The 16,161-nt window shown below is 46.9% G+C and overlaps 1 protein-coding gene across 1 annotated transcript in view; it reads right to left on the bottom strand.

Annotated features, from left to right (window-relative positions):
- Window positions 1–16,161, bottom strand: part of LOC115470002 (SMC5-SMC6 complex localization factor protein 2-like) — a gene marked incomplete at its 5' end in the record, with an annotated part of 119,785 nt that overhangs the window by 12,452 nt on the left and 91,172 nt on the right. The window contains 2 exon segments of the mRNA XM_030202835.1: window positions 3,492–3,578; window positions 6,027–6,104. Coding sequence (XP_030058695.1) covers window positions 3,492–3,578; window positions 6,027–6,104 — 165 coding nt within the window.

Raw genomic sequence — 16,161 nt, 5'->3', positions numbered from 1 at the left:
AAGGCCTTAAAGTTCGGATCCCTAAAGAGCTCAAATGGGAATCGCCAACCTCCCCGCCCTCCCATACCCCCAGATACTTGCATCTGCACCCATATAACTGAGTGATCTGAAATCTCACAGGGTCTTCTCTCCGCTACCGATATTCTAGGGAAAAGGTCACGGGATATAAGGAAATAATCAATGTGTGTCTGTGTTAAATGTGCTCGAGACACATGCGTATAGTCTCTAAGTGTCGGGTGCAACACTCTCCACACATCAATTAAGTCCAGTGTCGAGCAGAGAAAGGGCAGGCCACTCGAGGAATGATTTGCTTTTGGTGCATGAGAACTACTTTTATCAACCTGAGGATCATATACCAAATCTCCCCCAAGAATAATATTTCCCCCCTGGTAGGGACTCAGCAGTTCTATTAAAGTTTATAAAATTTATGATCAAAGACATTAGGTGCATAGATGTTGCAAAAAATATTATTTAGTCCCCCCTGAAGGGACACCACCTTGTAGTGGTGGAGGGGCTTCTGTGTTTCAATGACTCAGAGGGCTATGCTGAAGGGTTACCCATATCAGACAGGCCTCTGAGGAGAAACCAGACAAAGAGTGTCTCAAACTGGGAGAGTGGTAAGATGGCGACCTGAAGTTTGTATGCCAACCAGATGATCAATGTGGAATAATGAATTGGATGAGTAATATCTGGGGATAATCAGGATAATACCACGGTTTTATTTTTCTGTTTACTGTTTAATTGATCTCCTTGTCTTGTTTCACTCTCCCTATTTAGTGGTCTAAGGAAGAGAATAGAATTACCTGACTGAAATAATTCCTATATATTATTTTCTCTGTATTTCCGGCAAGTTGTTTTATCGCTTGTAAAAATTTAAATGGTTATAAAAAAAAAAAAAAATTAGTGTTCCCCATCTCTGCTTCCGCCAACACATATCTATACCCCTCAGTGCTCCCTTTAACTAACTTAATCTGCAACTGTAGACCCTTACGAAAAAGCATCAGCACTCCCCCTTTTTTCCCCACCGCCAAGGCCCCCACCTCCACCCAGCCTTTCTGAAATTTACTATGCTCAGCAGCCGTCAAATGTCTCTTGGAGAAATACTACATCTGCTTTGTCTCTGCATTGCCTGCAGAACTTTCGTGCACTTAATGGGTGATGAGATCCCCCCCACATTCCAGGACACTAGTTTAAGCGTTCCCAGCCCGCTCTCTTTGCAAATGAAGACCATAAGATACATGTAACCTGAAGTGTGAGGACACCTCCCCAACCCCTGGGTGCCTCCCCCTTCGTCAACTATACCTCTATATTTCACCCTTTGAGAACTCACCCATTTGTACACCCATAACAACAAGCAAACAAAAAAACAAAACAAAAAAGAACCCCCACCCTTCCCTCCCTTCTCCACCCCCCCTCCCTCACGCTTCCCCCTGAACACCAGAATATTAAGTTCTCATTAGAGAACAGGTCACGCCTCCGCCCTACCCTCAGCCACCCAGCAACATCTCACATATTATGAAACATAGCCCCATAGAATAGCGTTTACCCCCTTCTTTATGCAAACAAATAAATATCAGTTAGTAATTCAGACACCCCCATCTAACCAGCCAAACATTAAACCCAGGGGCACCCCCCACATTTACCTCCCACATAACTCACTGCACCCCAGTCCGCTAGAACCTCTTTCTTGGCACATAAAATTGTCCAATATCATACGGCTTTCCACTCTGCTTGAAGACATCTCCATCTGTTATCCATCCCGCTCTTCCTGCTCGCTGTCTCCTTTCATGTATTTCGCTTGCTGCCAGGACCTGCCTGTCCACTATCCTCTTCCATTCTGCTTTCCATCCGATTGGCAAATTGAAGTGCCTCCACATGGGAACTGAAGAAGTGCGGTTTGCCCTCATATTGGATTCTCAATTTAGCCGGAAACAGCAGGGCAAAATGTGCCTTCTTCGCATATAGGTGCTTACAGACCTCGGCAAATTGCCTGCATTGGGCCACTACCGCAGCCGAAAAGTCTTGAAAGCAAAGAATATTATGAGTTTCATATTGCACCTTTCCTCTCAATCGCCATTCCCACAAAATTTCCTGCTTATGGGTATAGTTAAGCACTTTACAGATACAACTCTCGGTCTCTCCATGCCCTGCCTGGCCAGTCCAAGCCTATGAGCACGTTCGATTTTCAGCGAATTCTCCAGCCTTTTCAAATTTAACACTGTAGACAGCCACTTTTCTAGAAACTCCCTTAACTCCACATCTCGCAAGGTCTCCGGCAGCCCTACCAGCCTGAGATTATTCCGTCGTGATCTGTTTTCCAGATCTTCTACCTTCGCTTCTAGCATTTCCAACTTTTTCTGCATTTCATTTTGTTGGGTTTCATACTGCAAACACTGATCCTCGACATCGGACATCCGTTGCTGAAAACCCAACAAGTCTGTTCGCAGCCCTTCCAGCTTTCCATCCATCTGCTCGATTTGGTCCGAGATTTTCTGCAGCCTTTTGTCCACTGATGTTTCCAACAGGGTCGCGACCTCTGCCGCTATTTCTGCTGCCCAGGCGGAGCTCACCGACTCAGTTGAGGAACCGGCCTCCGCCATCTTGCCATCACCCACGCGGCCCCGCGCTCCATCCTTCCGATTTGTTTTTTAAGTCATTCTGACCTTTACCCGAGCGCTTGAACCAGTTGCCTTCTACTGAGGTACTCCTACCACTTTCACCGAACTTTGTGGGTTTTCTTTCTAGAATTTGATGTTGCTGAGGGCTGCATGTAATCTGAGGGCCTCGGAGCTCTAGCGTGCGGCGTCTCTCCCTTAGCCTAGCACCAAGTGACCTCCTCAACTACTGTAATATTTTATATCTATCCATTACTGCTAAACTTCGCTCAAAACTTCAATCTTGCAAAACACTACAGCCAAATTAATATTGGGTCTTAAAAGATCAGATATCTTCTTCAGCTCTTGTTTCTCTTCATTTGCTCCCATTTCAAGCTTGTGTTTTATTTAAACTGTCTTGTATAATATTTAGAATGGTTTTGTTCCTGCTTATATTCTTGAATTTTTTTTTTCATTTTCTTCTGTTAAAAGTTTCATTAGAATGAGGGACCTATTTTGCTTGTTTCTGCCTTCTTTTTTAGGAGTCATATACAAGTGTTATTCTGAAGCTTCTTTTATTTAAGCTCCTCATTTTTGGTCATCTCTTCCATTAGAATTATGTTTTTTTGGGTTCTTCTTATTCTTTTAGTAAAAACTTGAAAACTTTTTTTATTTAAGAACTATATGAGTTAACTTTTAAATTTTTTATTACCCACTTTGAACCACTTTTGTGGAAGTTAGCGAATCATATTACTTTACATCCTACCTGCATGTGCTACTACATCCTGTTAATGGATCGACATTCCAATTTCCAGTAGGGTCACTGACATCAAGCTAATCTTAGTAATCACGTTTCCTACAGTAAACTAGAGAACAATTCTCTTGAGATGCTCTTACCTTTGTTCTGTATAACAGCCGAGCATCTTCCCGGATATCACACTTCACATGCTTTTCCAGAGTATGACAGAGCTCTCGTAAATATTTCTAAGTGAAAAATCAATAATAATAAAACATAAGTATGCTATAAAAACAAAAGGGTTTATAATGTGTAATTATAAAAATTAGTAAATGGAATTTGCCAGATAAGTGGTAAAAGCCATATATTTGACAGAAAGAGCCTGCTGACATAACCACTTTTAGAGACTCATTCAAGATGAGCATTTTGATTCAGATTTCTTCTAGCGGTAGCATCCTTGTCTGTAAATATCTACTCTTGCACTTCGAAACTACCACACAGCTAGCATTTCTGGATAACCCTGATGAATATGCATGAGTGATTTGCATAAACTGGAGGACAGTTAATAAATCCCAATAAACAAAAGATTATCCAAAAAAGCTGACTTTTTGGTAGTTCAAGGACCAGAATGTACACCCTGGATATCATCTATATATTCTGCTATAAGTTCAGAGCAACTAAACTATTTCAACTGCTTGAAACATTGAGATGCTCATTTTATCTATTTTGAATGGAAAACTATTCTAAAATTTTTCCTACTATAAATAAGAACCTAAGACCTGTGTAATAAATAAAGAGAGACAAAAAGCCCAATACTAACTGGTCACAATCGCAACATAGTTTTACCTAACAGATTTTTTTACTTTAAATATGCTTAGGGAGCTACAATGCAGCCTCTGATCACTAAGAGAAGTTGTTACTAAACTGTGATAAAAACAGCATTTTATTGAACTTATTTTACCACGGGAGTCACTACCCTGCAGTAATTCAGTACTGCAGGTTAGCGACTTTGGCAATAAAAAGGAATAACCCAACTTGTGAAAAACTTCACAAACGGAATTATTTTGCTCCCAGGAAACATCGGCTGCTAACATGTTGATCAATGCCTCCATGGAGGCTCTCTTAAAGAGACTAACACTGTAAAAGTTAACCATGGTCAGGATCCCAGGTCCACCCCTCCTGCAACGAAGATCTCCCAGACCCATTAAGTAGTAAGCACTCCACCATTACCCCTTCCCCTCCAAAAAAAAATATATTTCCCCTAGGCCTACATCACAATATCGCTTCTCGTTTAATGGTCACGGGGCAGGAGTAATCCCCAGGCACACCTGCCAGCATTAGGTCTAAAATGGCAGCTGCAACCCTAGTGGTAGTCTGACAGTACTACAGTTAGAGGTCAGGCTGCCGTATAAGTGCAAGTGACCCCAAGACTATCACAAATATCTTGAGGTAGGGCTGGGGTGGGGCTGGAACACTTATTACCTGTTATGACTGGGTGGAGGGTGTAGCCTGGAACTCTGACCACAGTTGCCTGTGTTTTAAACTGAGCCACAGTCTATATATTAATGGCCCAAAATGCCCAGGTAGAAAAAAAAATGCCAGCTTTCACCTACTGTTTTTTTTTCCCTGAAATAATGCAACTTGTGAAGGTACAAGTGTTTTCGATGCAATTGCTTCTCATTATGTTGTGAATGCTTACTTTCAACATGCACTACAGTCAACGTATGATTTTGCCATTTAACATGTATTAGGAGGGTAGTTAATGGGCATTAAGAGAATAAACACTTTATTTGCCTTGTAAGATCTGCAATTCAGTGTTTACACCAGGGGCGTAGCCAGACCTCGCCAGGAGGGGGGGCCAGAGCCCGGGGTGGGGGGGCACCTTTTAGCCGCCCCCCACTGCCGCCGCCACCACATCGGACCCCCCCGCCCACGATCCCCTTCAACCCCCCCTCCCGCCACCAACTCTCCCCCGCCGTCGCCGCCCGGTCGCTGCAAATGATACCTTTTTTGAAGAGAGACTTCCTTTCGCGCTCAAGTAGCGCCTTTCTTCAACTAAGTTCCGGCGATCAGCTGTTTCGACGCCGGCAACAGCTGATCGCCGGAACTTCGTTAAAGAAAGGCGCTACTCGAGCGCGGAAGGAAGTCTCTCTTCAAAAAAGGTATCATTTGCGGCGACGGCGGGGGAGAGTTGGTGGCGGGAGGGGGGGTTGAAGGGGATCATGGGGCAGGGGGCCAGGGCCAAATCTACGGGGCCCCGGGCCCCCTCAGGCCCCACGTAGCTACGCCACTGGTTTACACAACAGCTTTGTTGGTATTTTTGAAAACACTAAAAAAACCAACACTATCATCATTAGCTACTTGACCACCAAGATAAACTCAGTTCCCACGACAATAAGCTGCACAAGACTATTTTGTATTATGGAACAGCTAGCACTGATCTTTGAATTGCTGCCTTTGCAAGCTACAATGATTGTCTATGTTTAGCACCTGGAATATTTCTATAATACTGAAATTAAAAAAAAAAAAAAAAAGAATTTATTGCTAAGATTTGTTATTACTACATACTACAAGAGCTCCATACAGTTTACATATTCAATTATACACACATACATTAATTTGAATCTTTAGTCTTCCTTTCTAAATGATGCTCAAGGAGGCTTAGCGCATTATTAGAGTTTAGGTACAATACTTACCTTTTGACTATTACGAGAAACATCAGAATAAATAACTTCATTAACCAAGTTAAGAAGACTGTAGGTTAGATAGTATGCCTAAAGAAATGAAATAAGGATTAATACTTGCTCTTGTTGCAAACTGAAAACAGTTGTAGCATCAATTTTTCTAAACTAGCTGACAATGCACATTTGAGCTCTCTAGTTGGGAGCATCTGGAATACAATATTTTCCTTAAAAAAAAATTTTTTTTGACTGAATTTAACTGTTACTACTACTAATTTCTATAGTGCTTCTGAAGAAGAAACGTTAAGTGGCCCAATAATCAGACAACTGGCATGAAACGAAGTTCAGATTACTGAATTAATCTGGATTATAAAGTGAAGTATTTTGGACATTCTGCATGTCAAACATCTCACCTCAGTCCTTACTATCACAACCAAAGACTGCTGCCGAAGAAACCCAGTACAACATATCCCAATGGGCCAAATACTGGAGACCATGAGCAGGGGAAGTGGTAGCACTGGCATACCTACTACGCCTGAAAGGCAAAAGGAAGCAGCACTGGTGAGGACAGCAGCAGAAGCTCCCCATCAGGTATAAAAGGCAGCATCTTTCAAGCTACAGGGAACGAGTAAAATGCCACATCCCACCATGCATGAGAGCAGAAAAATAAAGAAGTAGACTACTGCACCTACAGCAAGTCTATGGCTTCCCGGCAGGAAAAAAATATATATATATCAATGGTCTCCACCTCCTTCCCCAAAAACTAGGCAGGGTAGAGGGGGTTATAGGACATCACAAAACTTATTTACTACATATGCCCACATATGTATATAAAATATTCAATAAGCCTTAACCTGAATGTCAAGACTGTGAAAAAATAGGATTGGTAACTAAATTGATCTTTAAATTGAGTTTTGTTTCCAAAATTTTGGCCATGACTGTTTCATCATGTTTTAAGACAGTTCATACTTTTGAGTCAGTAGCCCTATAATCAGGTCAATACAATATCAATTTGAAGGCTGTATATTACCTGCTAATTTTCTTTCCTCGAGTCCAACTAGATCAGTACAGAGAGTATGATCCAGTCAGGACAAAGGAAGTAAACTGCTACCTCAACTTTTTTTTTTTTTTAAATTTAGAAATGACAGCAAGTATTAGAGGGCCTATTTATTTATGCTTACTACCTATTTCAGTGTCAGAGCCTAACTGATCTCAGGTTTCCCTTCCCTTTTTTGCAGCTAGGGCTCTTTAGTGCTTCTCCTAATTTGGTAAATTCTATCACTACCATTCCATGCATCCCCTGCTTTCTCCATATAGTAAAACTTTGATGCTAAACTCAAGTATATACTTAGGCTCAGGCCATGACCTCTTTTTTTTTTTTTGGGGGGGGGGGGACACCCATTCTATTCACTAGAAAAGGTTTGCTTCTTGTGTGTTTACAGTACTTTGCAAACATTCATATCCATATATTCTTTTCCAATCTGCTACTGAACAAGTGCCATTCAAAATACACTGAAGGCGTTTTACTGATCTGACATACTGTACACTTTCAATGTGAAAGAACAAGTTACAGAAATTAAAAGTAATAGAAATAAAACAAAATAAAACATGGAAAATAAAATGATACCTTTTTTATTGGACATAAAATACATAGCTTGATTAGCTAATCAAGAAATGTATTAAGTTATGTCCAATAAAAAGGTATCTTATTTTCTTTTCCATGTTTTATTTTGATTTCTATTGATTACCTTTAAAAGTGGACTAACACGGCTCCCACACCTCTCTACTCAAGAAATTAAAAGAAAATCAAGAAGTTCTGAGTAGGGGTTACCAGATCAATTTTTGTTTTCATATTTCTATTTCTAATTTGTGATCTCTGGTGAGGGTCTGTCTGTGCATAGGTGCCACCAAATGATTGGGGGTGCCAGACAAAGCGAATGATACATACCTGTAGCAGGTGTTCTCCGAGGAAAGCAGGCTGCTTGTTCTCACGACTGGGGTATCCCTAGCTCTCAGGCTCACTCAAAACAAGAACCCAGGTCAATTTAACCTCGCAACGGCGAGGGCATAACAGAAATTGACCTACGAAGAACAACTAACAGAGTGCAGCCTGAACAGAATAAAATCGGGTACTGGAGGGTGGAGTTGGATTCAAACCCCAAACAGATTCTGCAGCACTGACTGCCCGAACTGACTGTCGCATCGGGTATCCTGCTGAAGGCAGTAATGTGATGTGAATGTGTGGACAGATGACCACGTCGAAGCCTCGCAAATCTCTTCAATAGTGGCTGACTTCAAGTGGGCCACTGACGCTGCCATGGCTCTAACATTATGAGCCGTGACATGACCCTCAAGAGCCAGCCCAGCCTGGGCGTAAGTGAAGGAAATGCAATCTGCTAGCCAATTGGAGATGGTGCGTTTCCCGACAGCGCCCCCCTTCCTATTGGGGTCGAAAGAAATAAACAATTGGGCGGACTGTCTGTGGGGCTGTGTCCGCTCCAGATAGAAGGCCAACGCTCGCTTGCAGTCCAATGTGTGCAACTGACGTTCAGCAGGGCAGGTATGCGGTCTGGGAAAGAATGTTGGCAAGACAATTGACTGGTTAAGATGGAACTCCGATACCACCTTTGGCAGGAACTTAGGGTGAGTGCGGAGGACTACTCTGTTATGATGAAATTTTGTATAAGGAGCATGAGCTACCAGGGCTTGAAGCTCACTGACTCTATGAGCTGAAGTAACTGCCACCAAGAAAATGACCTTCCAGGTCAGGTAGATGGCAAGAATTCAGTGGCTCAAAAGGAGGTTTCATCAGCTGGGTGAGGACGACGTTGAGATCCCACGACACTGCAGGAGGCTTGACAGGAGGCCTTGACAAAAGCAAGCCTCTCATAAATCGAACGACTAAAGGCTCTCCAGAGATGGCTTTACCCTCTACACGATGATGGTAAGCAGTAATCGCACTAAGGTGATTCCTTACTGAGTTGGTCTTGAGACCAGACTCTGATAAGTGCAGAAGGTATTCAAGCAGGTTCTGTGCAGGACAAGAACGAGGTTCTAGGGCCTTGCTCTCACACCAAACGACAAACCTCCTCCATTTGAAAAAGTAACTCTTTTTAGTGGAATCCTTTCTAGAGGCAAGCAAGGCGCGGGAGACACCCTCAGACAAACCCAACGAAGCAAAATCTACGCCCTCAACATCCAGGCCGTGAGAGCCAGAGACTGAAGGTTGGGGTGCAGAAGCACTCCGTCGTTCTGCGAAATGAGAGTCGGAAAACACTCCAATCTCCATGGTTCTTCGGAGGACAACTCCAGAAGTAGAGGGAACCAGATCTGAAGGTGCCAAAAAGGCGCTATCAGAATCATGGTGCCGTGGTCTTGCTTGAGCTTCAGCAAGGTCTCCCCCACCAAAGGTATGGGAGGATAAGCATACAGGAGGCCGTTCCCCCAATGGAGGAGAAAGGCATCCGACGCCAGTCTGCCGTGCGCCTGTAGTCTGGAACAGAACAGAGGCAGCTTGTGGTTGGTCTGAGAGGCGAAAAGGTCCACCGAGGGGGTGCCCCACTCTTGGAAGATCTTGCGTACCACTCTGGAATGGAGGGACCACTCGTGCGGTTGCATGACTGCTCAGCCTGTCGGCCAGACTGTTTACGTCTGCCAGGTATGTGGCTTGGAGAAGCATGCCGAACTGGCAAGCCCAACGCCACATCCTGACAGCTTCCTGACACAGGGGGCGAGATCCGGTGCCCCCCTGCTTGTTGATATAATACATTACAACCTGATTGTCTGAATTTGGATGATTTGGTAGGACAGCCAATCTCTGAAGGCCTTCAGTGCGTTCCAGACCGCTCGGAGCTCCCGGAGGTTGATCTGAAGATCTTGTTCCTGGAGGGACCACAGTCCCTGGGTGTGGAGCCCATCGACATGAGCTCCCCACCACAGGCGAGATGCATCCATCGTCAGCACCTTCGTGGGCTGCGGAATTTGGAATGGACGTCCCAGGGTCAAATTGGTCCGAATCGTCCACCAGTGCAGCGAATTGCAGCAACTGACAGGTGGATGACATCTTCTAGATTCCCGGTAGCTTGGCACCACTGGGAAGCTAGGGTCCACTGAGCAGGTCTCATGTGAAGGCGAGCCATGGGAGTCACATGAACCGTGGAGGCCATATGGCCCAGGAGTCTCAACATCTGCCGAGCTGTGACCTGCTGAGACGCTCTTGGTCTGGGAAGCGAGGGAACGGAGATTCTGCGTCCTTGCTTCGGGAAGAAAGGCCTGAGCCATCTGAGAATTCAGCAGAGCTCCTATGAATTCCAGAGATTGGACTGGCTGGAGATGGGACTTTGGGTAATTTATCACAAACCCCAGCAGCTCCAGAAGGTGAATAGTGCACTGCATGGACCGAAGAGCTCCTGCCTCTGAGGTGCTCTTGACCAGCCAATCGTCGAGATACGGGAACACGTGCACCCCCAGCTTGCGTAGATATGCCGCAACCACCACGAGACACTTCGTGAACACCCGTGGTGCAGAGGCGAGCCCAAAGGGCAGCACACAATACTGAAAGTGTCGTGTCCCCAGACGGAATCGGAGATACTGTCTGTGAGCTGGCAGTATCGGGATGTGAGCCCTTACGCCAAGCCCCCTCCCTGCCCGTCTTCAAATCTTTGCTTAAAGCCCACCTCTTCAATGCTGCGTTCGGCACCTAACCCTTACCGTTCAGTGAATCCAGACTGCCCCAATTTGACTGCCCCTATCGGACCGACCGTTCACTTGTCTATTAGATTGTAAGCTCTTTGAGCAGGGACTGTCTCTCTTTGTTAAATTGCACAGCGCTGCGTAACCCTAGTAGCGCTCTAGAAATGTTAAGTAGTAGTAGTAGTACTAGTAGTAAGTGTCCTTTAAATCCAGGGAACATAGCCAATCGTCTTTCTGAATCATGGGTAGAAGGATGCCCAAGGAAAGCATCCTAAACTTCTCTCTGACCAGATATTTGTTCAGGCCTCTCAGATCTAGGATGGGGCGCATCCCCCTGTTTTCTTTTCCACAAGGAAGTACCTGGAATAGAATCTCTGCCCGCGTGGCACGGGCTCGACCGCATTGGCGCTGAGAAGGGCGGAGAGTTCCTCTGGGAGCTGAAGGATTGGGCTCCCGGTGGGCAATTTGGCGGGGTGGAGATCAAATTCAGGGTGTATCCGCACCGCACTATTTGGAGAACCCACTGGTCGCAGGTACGAGAGGCCACCTTTGGTGAAAAACTTTCAACCTCCCCCGACCGGCAGGTCGTCCGGTACGGGTACTTTGATGGCGGCTATGTTCCCATGGATCCAGTCAAAAGCCCGTCCCCTGCTTTTGCTGTGGAGGCGCAGGGGGCTGCTTAGGCGCACGCTGTTGACGGGAACGAGCACGCGGGGACTGTCCCTGTGCCTAAGGAGGCCTTCGGGCCGGCTGGGTGTACCTGGCTTGCTGTAGGCGTAGGGTGTAGCCTGCCGGGCCCGGGAAAAACGTCCACCTGCAGAGGTGGATGCTGAAGGCGCCCGGTGGGAGAGCTTGTCGAGAGCGGTTTCCCGCTGGTGTAGTTGGTCCACCACCTCGACCTTCTCGCCGAAAATGTTATCCCCCCGGCAAGGGACATCTGCCAGTCGCTGCTGGGTGCGGTTGTCCAGGTCAGAGGCACGCAGCCATGAGAGTCTGCGCATCACTATACCTTGGGCCGCAGCTCGAGATGCCACATCACAGGTGTCATAGATACCCCTGGACAGGAACTTTCTGCACGCCTTCAGCTGCCTGACCACCTCCTGAAACGGCCTGGACTGCTCTGGGGGGAGCTTGTTGAACAGGTCCGCCAGTTGCCTCACATTGTTCCGCATGTGAATGCTCGTGTAGAGCTGGTATGATTGGATGCAGGTCACGAGCATGGAAGATTGGTAGGCCTTCCTCCCAAACGAGTCCAGAGTGCGAGACTCCCGCCCAGGGGGCGCCGAGGCGGTATCCCTCAAACTCCGTGCTCTCTTGAGAGCAGAGTCCACGACCGCCGAGTCATGAGGCAATTGAGGCCGCATCAACTCTGGGTCTGAGTGGATCCTGTATTGGGACTCCGCTTTCTTGGGGATGGTGGGATTAGATAGTGGCTTCAGCCAGTCCCACTATCTAATCTGTCTCCTTAAGGACATTGTGCAACGGCACCGTGGAAGACTCTCTAGGTGGTGATGGATAGTCGAGGACTTTGAGCATCTCCGCCCTCGGCTCATCCACAGTAACCACGGTAAAGGGAATGCAAATAGACATATCCCTGACAAAGGAGGCAAAGGAGAGGCTCTCAGGGGGCGAGAGCTTCCTCTCCGGTGAAGGAGTGGGGTCAGAGGGAAGACCCACAGACTCCTCTGAGGAGAAATATCTGGGGTCCTCCTCCTCCCCCCAAGAGGCCTCCTCCTCCTCGGTGTCGGACATGAGCTCTCTCAGCTCAGACCTCAACCGGGCCAGTCTCGACTGCGAGGAACCACGTCCTCGATGATGGCGTCTAGCGGTGGACTCCCGCACCGGCGGGGACGAAGCTCCCTCCATCAACGTCGACAGGGACTCCACCTGCGTGGCGGTCGACACCGGTGCCGCAAGCGGCTTCGGCGGCCTCGGCATCGGGCCAGAGCACACCGGCGCCTCCATCAACAGCGCCGGGGGCGCAAGCACCCCTGGTGCTGGCAGAGCCAGGCGCATCAGCCCTTCCAGGATCCCGGGAAGGATGGCTCGGAGGCACTCGTCAAGGCCCGCTGTCGGGAAAGGCAGGGGGGCCGGTGTGGGTGTCGGTGCCGGAAGCTGCTCGGGTCCAGGAGACGGTACCGAAGTACCCGCGGACTGACGCAGCGACACCTCTTCAACCGAGGGGGAACGCTCCTCCCTGTTCCTCGGCATCGAGTAGTCCCTTGAAGTACTGGAGCTGGCAGTCCCGTGTGCCATGGGCGACCGATGACGGTGCTTCTTTGCTTTCTTACGATGCCCGTCATCGGCGCAAGAGACGAGGAGGTGGAACCCCCCCCCCCCGAGGAATCGGATCCGACAGGGTTCAGTCCCGATGGCCCTGGGTAGAGGGAGTAGCTGGGGCAGACTGCCCGCGCGGCCGCTCACCCCCGCCCTCACCGGCAGGCCGGCGGGCCAACGGTACCTGTACTCCTGGGGTCGGCGCCGATTTCGTCAACATCGGTACCGAAGACCCGGCCGTCAACACCGATGCCGTCGAGGTCGACGTCGAAGGGCCGGCGCAAGTTCCAAAAAGACGGTCCCGAAGAACTTGCCTCGCCACCTGTGTCCGCTTCCTTGAGCCGAGACACAAGGTGCACGTCTTGGAATTATGCTCCGGGCCGAGGCACCAAGCGTGGGTATCGGTCTGCGAGATCTGCCGGCCGCACCGACCACACTTTTTGAATCTGCTCGGGACCTTCAAGGACATCGACGGAAAAATCGCGTCGGCGAGGTCAAAGTCGTCGATGGTGGCGGTGAAAAGCACACCCGAAAAAGAAACGACCGCACGGCCACAAGGCTGCGACGAAGTGCCCTCGCGGCTAAGAACGACGAGGACAACTTTTTTCTTTTTTAGTTTCCTAAGAAAAAACCATGCGAACGCGTACGCGATACAAGAAAAAACCGGCTAGGCCGCAATCCGGTTTCCGGGGCTGACAAAGAGAGAGACGGTAACATGTCTCTCTCCAGCGCGGAATAGAAAAAAACTGAGCGGGAACGGTCGCGCACGGGCGGGAAGACAATCGCGCATGCGCGGTGGGCGTGCCCTACATGCGGGACCGCCCGCGAAGTTTTCTTCCACCCATCCTGTTCAATAAAAACAACAGTTGCAGGTACAGTATTTCATGCTGGCATAAAACCCTCATTAATGCTAACCACTGAGGAGAGCCAACTTTTTACTCCACCTAAGACTATGCGCTAAATCTCCAGTGTTAGAAAGCTTTGGTTCTCAAATGTAGAAGCTGAAAGGTAAGAAAAAAAGGTTAGCCTTCATAAGTTACAAGACGATACAGAAAGAGGAAGACAAGCAAAAATATCTAGAAAAGCAAAGATACAAATGGAGGAAAAGACAGCCAGTATGGTAAAACTGGGAGACAGAAGCCAGTATGGTAAAACTGGGAGACAGAGAGGCATATTTTCAAAGCACTTAGCCTTCCAAAGTTCCACAGAAACCTATGGAACTTTGGAAGGCTAAGTGCTTTGAAAATATGCCTCAAAGACACTTTTTAGATATGTAAGCGATAGGAGAAGTGCCAAAATAGCACAGTGAGACCCAAGGGTGAAGGGGAGGAATATGTAGAAGCTGATAAGGATAAAGCTACAATACTTAATTATTTCTGTTCTGTGCTCACAGATGAAAGGTCGGGAGCAGGGCCATAGAAAACAATTGCTAATGGAAACGTATGTTCGGTAGACCAGGATCGATTTTCAGAAGACTCTGTTCAAGAGGAGCTAGCTAAACCAAAAATAGACAAGGTGATGGGGACTGATGAGATACAAATAAAACAATGAGGTGGATCCGAGGAGGATGTCTAGTCATCTTTATTAAAACCTACTAAAAATACAACCCAACATGGCCGTGTTTCAGCAAGAATGCCTGCCTCAGGGGTCTGGTAAATCTCTGGTGTTATGGAAGAAATGTTTTATACCAAAATGTAGTCAAAATCCTTGCATCACCAACTTTTGCTGGCTGGACGGCTACTGTTACTTAACGCTCTGATCCTATTAAAGATATCACAAGGATTTTAAAGTCAGGATTTCGACATCCAAGGGTGCTCAAAGAACTTGGGGAAGTTCTGGCAGCTCCATTGTCTGACCTCTTCAATGCTTCCTTAGAGTCTGGATTGGTCCCGGAGAAGGGCATATGTGGTCTCTGCACAAGAGTAGAAGTAAGGAGGAGGTTGGGAATTATAGACCTGTTAGTCTGACCTCGGTGGTGAGTAAACTAATAGAAGCGCTTCTAAAGTGGAGGATTATGAGGTTTCTAGAATCAAATGGTTGCAGGACCCGAGGCAGGTCTTGCCAGACAAATCTGATTGATTTCTTTGACTGGGTGACCAAATAGTTAGATATAGGAAGGGTGCTAGCATGTATTTGGATTTTTGGCAAAGCCTTTGACACGATTCCACACAGACAACTGATAAATAAACTGAGTGCCCTCGGTATGGGTCCTAAAGTGACCGTCTCCTTCCACTTAACCAATTTTTAACCCAGAGAGTAGTGGTAAATGGAGCTTGCTCTGAGGAAACATCAGGAAAAAGATGTTATCAGTGGTGTACCACAGGGATTGGTCCTTGGGACAGCTCTTTTTAACATCTTTGTGAGTGATACTGCAGAAGGACTGTCTGGTAAAGGTGTTCTGTAATAGGGTGGACACCCTGGAGGGTGTGGACAGCATGCAGAGGGATCTGCAAAGCTTGAAGAATGCTACAGCAATTGGCAACTCAGATGTAATGCTAAAACATGCAGGGTCATAAACTTAGGTAGCAAAAATCTAATGGAACAGTATAGCACAGGTGGTGAAATAAGCGCGAGACTTGGGGGCGATTGGTCACCTTGAGATCATCTGTCACAAACAGGTAGAAAAGGTGATGGTCAAAGCCAGAAGGATGCTTGGGTGCATAAGAAGAATGGCCAACAGGAAAAAAGAGGCGATTGTGCCCCTGTATAAGTCTTTGGTGAGGTCCCATTCAGAATACTGAGTGCAATTCTTGAAACCGCATCTTCAAAATGATATAAACAGGAAGGAGTCGGTCCAGGGAGCAGCTACAAAATTGGTCAGTGGTCTCCATCATAAAGCATATGGGGACAGATTTAAAGTTCTCAATATGTATACATTGGAAGAAAGCCGGGAGAGAGGGATATGAGACATTTAAATACCTCTATGGCATTAATGTACAGGAGGTGAGCCTCTTTCAAATGAAGAAAAACTCTGGAATGAGAGGGCATAGGATGAAGTTAAGAGGTTATAGGCTCAGGAGTAATCTAAGGAAATACTTTTTCACAGAAAGGGCGGTGGATGCGAGGAATTGCTTCCCGGTGGAAGTGGTGCTGATGAGGACTGTGTCTGAATTTAAGAAAGCATGGGACAGGTACATAGGATCTCTTAGGGAAAGGAGAAGATAGTGATTGCTATGGATGG

Source organism: Microcaecilia unicolor, chromosome 5 (assembly GCF_901765095.1).
Source record: "Microcaecilia unicolor chromosome 5, aMicUni1.1, whole genome shotgun sequence".
NCBI lineage: Eukaryota > Metazoa > Chordata > Amphibia > Gymnophiona > Siphonopidae > Microcaecilia > Microcaecilia unicolor.
Note: the sequence above shows the minus strand (reverse complement) of the source record. Positions and strands in the feature narration are given on the sequence as shown.